Here is a 9581-nt window from a genome sequence, read left to right on the forward strand (position 1 = left end):
TGCTGATAGTCCTTAGCTCAGTGGCCAGAAAATCGGGGTTCTTTCTCTCTCTGTATCTTTCTGCAGGTCTCTCTCCATCCAGATCCACATGTTGAACTACAAACCCAGTGTCTACTGTCGACATCTGCCTATGTCGTTCTTCTATGTAGTGCTGTTATAACTAACTTGTCAGCTAAAAAACAAATACATACAATACATAGTCTTCAGAATTCCAATTCCAATTATAACAACCTATCATGTTTGTCCTTTGTAATTTATTATGTCTATTTCATGTATGTTTCTTTCTCTCTCTCTCTCTTTCATCCTCTCTATCCTGTCTACCTCTTCTTCTCTTCCTTCACCCAGCCGACTCTCAGCAGGATAGTTCTCCCTTGTGAGCCGGGTCCTGCTCAAGGTTTCTTCCTGTTAAAAGGGAGTTTTTCCTTGCCACTGTCTGCTTGCTCGGGGGTTCAGGCTCTGGGTTTCTGTAAAGCACCTATACACAATTTTGATTGTATACGGTGCTATATAAATAAAATTGAACTGAATTAAATTATAAATAACAACATTTGTCCAGAAATAAGCAAAGGCCATCATCCCAATGGCAGATGTTTAAGAGGCTCAAAAAGCCATTAGCCAGTCTCTGCAGCATGTGACTAACAGACTGTGCAAGTGTATGACTGAGACCTGTTCAGCAAAATATAAGTGTATTGACTTGCACTCACTTTTGCGGAAAAGCTAACATCTATCTTAAGCCTAGTACACATGACTTGTACATCTAATTCCGGAGTCAAATTCCTTGTTTGTACACACAAACTTGGCCAATAAAGCTGATTCTGATTCTGATAAAAGTATGGAGACAAGACCTCTATCGGATGCCAGGAGAAGGTCATTAGAAATTTCAGTGCTGTTGCACTGCTGCAAATCAGTGCTGTTTCAGTACTATGGTGTGCTCTAAATCCAGATTAGAGTGGAGATGTCGATGTAGCCGCTCTAGGACAACCTTCTCAAGGATCTTGGAGATGCATGGAAGGTTGGATGTAGATCTGTAATTAACTAATACATCTGGGTCAAGGGAAGGTTTCTTTAATAGTGGTTTGATGACAGCCACCTTAAAGGCCTGAGGTAACCTGTGACTAAAGAGAGATTGATCTGGTTCAGTACAGAAATGTTAGAGTAGACAAGTGGATGACTTGGGTGAGGTATTGACTGAAGTTAACTTAACTGAGAGGTGAATGGGGGAGAAGCTCTCCAAACATACTAACGGTGTGGAGGTTGCTATAAGAGAAACTGTATTTGGTGGCGTATTACTGCCAATCCTCGCTCTGATGTTCACAATCTTATCAGTGAAGAAAGTTAAGAAATCATGAGTGCTGAGAGTCAGGGGATGCATGGCTCAACAGCCCTATGGTTTTTAGTCAGCCTGGCCACAGTATTGAAGAGGAATCGAGGATCATTCTTGTTCCTTTCTATTAATGAGGAGTAATATGCCCTTCTGGTGCTACAAAGTTCTTTTTTATACATTAATAAACTATTTTTCCAGGTTTGACGATCCTCGACACATTGGCTGGAATGTAATTTTCTTTCCAGCTGTCTAGTTTTCTGTTTCAATATGTGTAGATTTGAATTGTACCAAGGGGCTACTCTCTTCTGGTCAATAACCTTCTTTTTCAGAGGGGCTACAGAATTATGGGTCCCAAGAAATGGTTTTGCAGTGCTATCTACATAAACGTCTACCTGTGAGGGAGTGAAATTGGCATAGTTGCCCTCCATTGTATTAATATAGGGTAGCTCTGCTGGGACACGTTCTTTGAATTTAGATACAGCAGTGTCAGAAAGGTATCTGCTGTAGTGGATTTTTTTTCCAGGCAAAGTATAGTTTGCCAAAGTAAATCCAAATGTTATTAAGGAGTGGTCGGACAAGATAGGATTTTGGGGGAAAATTGTAAGGTGGTCAGCCTCAATGCCATAGGTTAGCACCAGGTCTGGGTATGATTAAAGGAGTGAGTGGGTTTATTTACCCTCGAGGGAAGCCAATTGAGTCTACCAGTGATCTGAATGCAGGAGCTAGACAGTCATTTTCAACATCCACACAAATGTTAAAGCCTTCCACTATGATAACTTTGTCTGAGTTTATTGCTAAGTATGATAGAAAGTCAGGGAATTCATTTAAGAACTCAGAATAAGGCGCTGGGGGACCACACCACAGCAAATAAAAGTGGTTTATCTGCTCTCCAGTCTGTGTGTGAGAAGCTAAGAGTAAGAGTTTCAAATGAATTGTATTTAGCAGTAGGTTTAGGGTTAATATGCAGATCGTGACTGATAAACTGCTGCCACTCCTCCTCCTCTATCAGTATTTCTGGGTACTTGGTAGTTAATGCAGCACGGAGGGGTTGATTCATTTAAACTGAGAAATTCATCCTGCTGCAACCGGGTTTCTGTGAGTGACATTACATCAATATGGTGATCGAGTATCAGATCATTTATTAGCAGAGATTTGGACATGAGGGACTGAATATTTAATAAACCACATTTAATACTTGGACTGGTTAACTAGAGTAGTTGTTTTGATTTTAACTATATTTTCATGAACAACTCTATGAACAACTCAGTTTCAATGGGGTGTGAAGAGGGTTGGGGGGGTGACAGTAGAAAGGAGCTTGCAGAAGGGTGTGTAAGACAGCAGCTCTGCCCCCTGGTCTGGAATCTGGGTAGTTGTCATGGCTTTAGGTGGTGTACAGAATTTACTATGTTCAAAGACAAGAGAGCTGCCCCATCCAAAGTAGGATGGATGCCACCTCTCCTAACCAGACCAGGTTTTCCCCAGAAACTTTTCCAGTTGTCTATATAGGCCACGTTGTTTGCTGAACACCACCGAGACATCCAGCAATGAAGCGACCACATGCGACTAAACATGTGGTCACCAGCCAAATTGGGCAGGGGACCAGAGAAAACTATGGTGTCTATATCTACCACAACAGGAAGTGCCCAAAATTGACAACAAATTTCAAGAGGTCACTGAAGACCAATTTCTCTGCATGTAAAGACCAACAAACCAAACATCTAACCTTTACAGCCTTAAATGAAAAAACTCTGAGTTGATCTCCAAGTGGAATCAAATGTTAACAGAAGAGTCACAGAGACTGTACTGTCCAGTTTTCTGAAGCCCAACCCTTGTTATATGTGCAATACACAAAATATCCTACTACTCTGTATATAATTTCTATTTGCACAATTTAAGTTAATATTAACAATGTATATAGTGTCCATTTTGAAGGGTATATTTCTTTACTTCTTGATTTTCTATTCTTGTATTTCCATTTTTTTATTATTATTATTACTATTATTATATTACTATTTGTGGATTGGGTTTAATTACCATTTTATTTTATTTGTATCTTTTTAATGTTACTTTCCTCTTTATTTACCTGTACTGTGAAATGGAGCACTGCAATCCAACAATTTCCTGCAAGGGTTTAATAAAGGATTTTGATTCTGAAACTATTTCACGGGGGTGTTCACCAAGTTCTTAACAAAGATATATCAGTGGAATGAAATACTCGCCCCTGCCTACCTACATCGACATTGTGGTCCACTGTCTTTATATTACAATGTAAGAAAACCAACAACTCTCTCAGTTTCACAAACTGTGTGACCAAACATCAGTCAAGTCTTACCTGCAGACCACTGTGGAAAAACCTCTGGGGATTCTGATGAGGATTAAAGTCACTGTCAGTGTTGTGCTTCATTATTTGTAGCGAGGTATATCGTAATCTCGCGAGATTTGGAGAGCCAATCTGCGATGCTTTCCCAGGTGCTGAGTTGAAGCAAGACGTGCTAAATGGATGAGGCGAAACACAGGGAGACTTAATTGTGCAGTTAATGGACGTAGGAGGTAAGAAACTGATTATAACTTTATACTTACAATACTGTGTGCTTGTATGTCACGAAAACGAAAGGTACGAAAATTAAGAGCTCTTTTCCAAAACGCAATAAACGCCAAATTAAAAAAAATGAGTTCGTCATGCCATTCTGTACTGATCTTATTCACTGCTCCAGCATTTCATGACGAATCGCTACATTTCCTTGCTTAAAATGTACTGCAAGATGCAGTTTATTTCCAAACCGCGATGAGCGCCGAAACTATTTTTAGCCTAATGCGATATGTCCTCTCGACCAATCAGAATTTGGTGAGCGTTAAACGCAATCCAACACGGCGGCGCTCGTTTGTTTTCAGTCTTTAAAATGAACAGTTTTGACAGTATAGATGAGCCAGTGAGGTCAACACCTGGGGGTAGAAATCGCGACAAGCATGTGAACTTGACATGGAAAGTAATGATAAAAATACTACCCTACTGATGGCATTGTTATAGAGCTCGAAAGTGTGACGTAGCGGGGTGTAAAAACCGCAATGCATTGTGGGTTTTGTGGGCAACTGAAAGGTGTGTTTACGTCGGCTACAATAAATAACAAAACAAAAAAAACGATGGGGTGAGATTTCTCTCATTTCCAACGTGGAAGCAAAGCCAGGGGAATGGCTGGGATAGCAACCGTGAGACGACCAAACATCGCTTTCCTCGCAATCACCCGACACATGTTACTGTGTTCACGACATTTTCAGACTGGTGTCGGTGGTGTTTTTTCAGAAAATAAAATGAATGGCTGTTAATTTTTCTCTGCTTATTTCTATTTATCCTTAACATGTCATTGATATGTCATAAAAATCTCCTCACCTGCTACTTCCTCATATGACGACAAACACCAGGCCTGCACTTTACAAAGACAGTTAATAAAACTGTGCCTGATAGTGATAATAAATATTGTAGTTCAGTAGCAATATCTGAAATATATATATGTATATATGTTATTCCAACTATTTTAATTGAGCTATAAGAAGTCCTCTATGAGACCATGCCATTTACTCAAGCAATAATGTCTGAACACTTCTTGTTTTTAAAGCTTTTCACTTTATTACAAACATTATTGTGCAGTGCAGTGACACTGTTGAAATTCCAGTAACAGTGCAAATGAGGTAACAAATGAAAATACAAAGTGCAAACCCAGATAAATATCACTGCACATGCTCATATGGATCAATTCCACCAATTTTACTATTTTTTTCGAGGTACCAAGCCTTTGGAACAAGGTCCAGCTTGTCTCGTTACAGTCCATTGTTTGTCTCTTTTGTGCAGTCCATTTTTTCCTGGTGTGTCTCACTCTCTTGCAGCACCGTATCTAAGTGATGTACAAACAAAAAACTTTTGCCCGCAAAAATGGCACACAATGTGCACAATGCATTGCGAGATCACGTGCCCTTTCGAGCCCAATGGAGCACGGGTAGGGAAGCTAAGTGTGTGTGCATGCGCGCACACGCGTGAGTGACTCGTAATGGCTTTGAGGTTAATAAAAACTGTTGGATGTCTGTAAAGACGAGAGACAGAGAGAGAGAGAGAGATAGTGAGGTGGTAGGTCTGTAAAGAAGAGAGAGTGAAAAGTGAAAGGTAGGTTCTCCCTTCTGGAGAGAGGAGGGAGAGAGAGAGGCTTTAGGTCATCTGTAAAGAAGAGGGAGAGGGAGAGTGGCTTTTAAAATTATTTGTTGTATGTGGTGGACAATATATTAAAGAAAAAAAGACATAAACCATCTGTTTTTTAAAAAAGGAAGGATTTATAGTGCTTTGAAAAAAAATAAAATAAACTGTGAATTTACAAACAATATTGTTTTTTGATTTAACAGTCATTGTTCAACATGCTCAGACTGAGCCAACAAACCGTTTTAACAGGATGAATTGAATATTATCAAAATGTGTGGGTCTAGTAGTCTAGTCTAGTTTTCAGAGGGCTCTTTCAGACTTTGACAAGGCTTTTACCCTAAACATTGAAGTACAGAAATAAAGGGTAATATTGCAGTAGCATATTCAAGTATTGTGTTCTAAAATACAAATGTATTATTATTTCTATCACACCCTACAGATCACATTGATGTTAATCCTTCAAGCCCCCAAACATTTCCATGGCTTTGGTCTTGCTCATCGGTCTGGTGTCAGTACTTTTTACATCCACCTGTGGATTGAATTTAACCAGCCCCTCTTCTGAATACCAAGCAGCGCTAGGACATGACATCAGCCTCAGATGCCATTTCACCCTTGCTTCTGTGGATGTTGGCGACTTGGAGATTGAGTGGACGGTCAACCGTTCAGATGGTCAAGAGGAAGAGGAACACCTCATCTGTTACACTGAGAACGTACTACACCACTTCACTGGTTTTGAAGGCCGAGTCCACTTTTCCTCTCCAGATCCCCAAGATGGAGATGCTTCACTAACCATTAAACGTGTTAAGATTACAGACAAAGGTACTTATCAATGTACAGTAAAAAAGTTTCGAGAAGTCCAAAGCAGTCAGATTAAGCTGATGGTAATGGAGGAGGTGCCTGTTCCAGTTTATGGTTCCGATGGTGGCACTGAGTCTGATGTGGACTTAAAGCTGAGGAACAGGTCTTCACTAGTCACCACCTTCCCTGCAAACTACAGTTTGTTGCCATCCACCGAAACTTCTGCAAGCTCTCATGATGACTTGTCTTCACAAGACAATGCAAAAACCACCACAGGAACCACCACTGTAATCACCACAGGAACTATCACAGGAACCTACCCTCACACACTCCAGGCAACTACTGTTGTGGTAATGATGTCAGTATTCAACCAAGTTTTTGGAATGGTCCATGACACTGCTGAAACCCACACGGTTCATTTGAACCTCACCACGGAATCTCAAAACACTTCATCACTGGATGGGGCAGTATCAATCGCAGTGACTGTTCCCATTACTTTCATTATCATAATTTCGGCAGGCATAATTTTCCGCTGCTGGAAACAAAAAAAACAGCAGAAGTCTGATGAAGAAAATGTCTCAGCTGATGAAGAGAGGTTTGTCCCTGCACAGCCAGAAATGACCACGGTAATGAAGGAAATTGATGTAGTAGTAATTACAGTTCCTGTTTTGTAAAATAATTCAATAAATAAAATAATTCAGTAAATAATTTTTTATGTTAAAGATGGTAGACTGTATAGAGAACACATGGAATTTGTGGGAGAAGATGGGCATGGAACTTGAAGACATAACCATAACCCTTATGAAAATTAAGGTGAGTGGTAAACCTCATTAAGGTTAAGGGTAGAAGCTTGATTTATTGTTCATAAAATTTTCCCTTTTACGTCAGAAATGTAAATGTCATTTTTGTCCTTGACAGGAGGAGGATTCTACAGAAGAGATACCTGAAACAAATGTGGATTATGAGGGTAAGAACTTGAGCTGAGAAATCATATTTCACTGCAGTATTGAATTTAAGGGATTGTGGCGTGCAAGCCAAATCTTCCATTCAATTAAAATAGCTCTTTTTCTCTCTTTTGCTTTGTAGATGGAGAAGTTATGGGAGCATTACTTTCAAAGATTACCAGCTTGTGAGCTTTAATTCAGCCCAGAGAAAGGCTTCTGTTAGTTTAAGTGTAAGTTTGGTCTGATCACAATGGTATACTGAGAAAATGGATGGAAGTTTTTTACAGGGCCACTTGGGGCCATCACTCATTTGAAATAATGTTATGTCATTATGTACTGACATAGTGCATCATAGCTAGAATTTGGTTGTTATTGCATGGTCACATAGGGATTTTCCATAGGTATACTGAGATAGTGGATGCTAATACTTCATTAACAAAGATATGGAGATTGTGTTATATGCAGTGTTATGCTATGGTTATACTGACAAGCTGTAAACTGGTAATAGCTTTTCTGGTTAGTTCTGAAGTTATTTTAGATTTTGAGAAGGTTTTTGTCTAAATGGTTTTGTCACGAGAAATATTACAGTGGTATACTGAAAGGGGGATGAGATATTTGATCTGGCTGTCATTGCTAATCAAAATGTCATAAAATGTTTGCATTGCAATAAAGCATATTTGGTTGGTTATTTTCAAGCTGCAAATCATGGTTTTGGATGTCAGAGTTATGCATAGTTGCATGCCCTTACAGTGGATACCAGGATCCAGTATAATTTTCCATAATGGTATTGGATTCCAGAGTACTGTGTTGATGTTTGATGCAAGGATCCAGTGTAATAGCATGCTAATGTTGGATAAGATAAGATAGGTTTATTTGTCACACACACAATCATACACGGTACAATGTGCAGTGAACTTCTTTGTGTCCCTGCTACCAAAAAATAGGTAAATAAAAAATTTAAATTTAAATATTGCAAAAGAGAACGCTTGTAAAGAAAAATAATAAAATTAAAATTAAATTTCAAAAAAGTGAAAATGTGCAGTATTTACATCTAGTGCATGTAGTGCAGGTGGGAGTGGGATTGGGGAAGAAGCTTTTCCTCATCCTCTCAGTGTTGGTTCTCAGGCAGCAGAACCGATGGCCTGATGGCAACAGGGAGAGGAGTGAGTGTCCGGGGTGATGGGGCTGCCTGAGGATCTTCTCGGCTCTCGACCTGCATCGTTTGGTGTAAATGTCCTGCAGGTCGGGTAAAGTTGTTCTGATTGTCCGCTCAGCTGAGCGGACTACCCTCCTGAGGGCCGAGAGGTCCTGCTTTGTGCAGCTGCCCATCCATGTGGTGATGCTCCCACTCAAGATGCTCTCAGTGGTGCAGGTGTAAAAGTTCCTGAGCACCTTGAGGGGGAGCCTGAAGTCTCTGAGGCGTCTGAGGTGGAACAGACGCTGCCTGGCCTTTTTAACAGTCCTGTGAATGTGCAGTGACCAGGACAGGTCCCGTGTGATGGTCACACCGAGGTATTTAAAACTGTCCACCCTCTCCACCTCAGACCCGCCGATGCAGAGTGGACGGATGTCCTTCTGCTGCTTCTTCCTGTAGTCCACAATCAGCTCCTTAGTTTTGCTGACGTTCAGCAGGAGGTTATTCTCCTGGCACCAGCTCTCCAGGTGGGTGACCTCCTTCCTGTAGGCCTCCTCCTTGTTTTGGGAGATTAACCCCACGATGGCTGTGTCGTCAGCAAACTTTATGATGGTGTTACTGTCTGATGTGGACACACAGTCATGTGTATACAGGGAGTACAGCAGGGGACTCAGCACGCAGCCTTGGGGGGATCCAGTGTTGAGGGTGAGAGGGGATGAGCTATGGGTGCCCACGCGTACCACCTGTTGTCTGCCAGTAAGGATGCTGTGGATCCACCTGCACAGGGAGGAGTTCAGTCCAAGATCACACAGCTTGGTTACCAGCCTGGAGGGGACTATGGTATTGAATGCTGAGCTGTAGTCCACAAACAGCACTCTCACATAGTTCCCCATCCTAGTGTCTACGTGGGAAAGTGTATACCAGGATCTATATTAATTGCGTGTGTTAATGTTGGATGCCAGCATCCTGTGTGATATCATACCCTGATGTTGGATGCAGGGATCCATTATAATTGTATGTGTCAATATTGGATGCTGGGATCGAGTGTGATTACACCTGTCTGATGTTGGATGCCAGTACATGTTATAACATACTCTGATGAATGTTGGGATTATATATATATATATGTACCCTGATTCTGAAGATGGGGAGAGTAATAATCATCCAATGGCCCTCACATTTTTGACTTGTTCC

General features: G+C 40.8%; 1 protein-coding gene across 2 annotated transcripts; it reads left to right on the forward strand.

Annotated features, from left to right (window-relative positions):
• The first annotated feature begins 3544 nt into the window (after positions 1 to 3544).
• LOC124055988 (coxsackievirus and adenovirus receptor homolog) lies at positions 3545 to 7630 on the forward strand. Of its 2 annotated transcripts, XM_046382997.1 has the most exons (5): positions 3545 to 3874; positions 5950 to 6934; positions 7032 to 7121; positions 7227 to 7275; positions 7395 to 7630. In XM_046382997.1, exons 2-5 carry the CDS (start codon positions 5990 to 5992, stop codon positions 7439 to 7441), a joined length of 1131 nt encoding a protein of 376 aa, XP_046238953.1. In that variant the 5' UTR covers positions 3545 to 3874; positions 5950 to 5989; the 3' UTR covers positions 7442 to 7630. The 2 variants fall into 2 exon arrangements, with proteins under 2 accessions (XP_046238953.1, XP_046238954.1); XM_046382998.1 differs by lacking the exon at positions 3545 to 3874 and having other exon boundaries at positions 5856 to 6934.
• Positions 7631 to 9581: the final 1951 nt, after the last annotated feature.

The sequence above is a fragment of the Scatophagus argus genome, unplaced genomic scaffold, assembly GCF_020382885.2.
Source record: "Scatophagus argus isolate fScaArg1 unplaced genomic scaffold, fScaArg1.pri scaffold_53_ctg1, whole genome shotgun sequence".
NCBI classification, from domain to species: domain Eukaryota; kingdom Metazoa; phylum Chordata; class Actinopteri; family Scatophagidae; genus Scatophagus; species Scatophagus argus.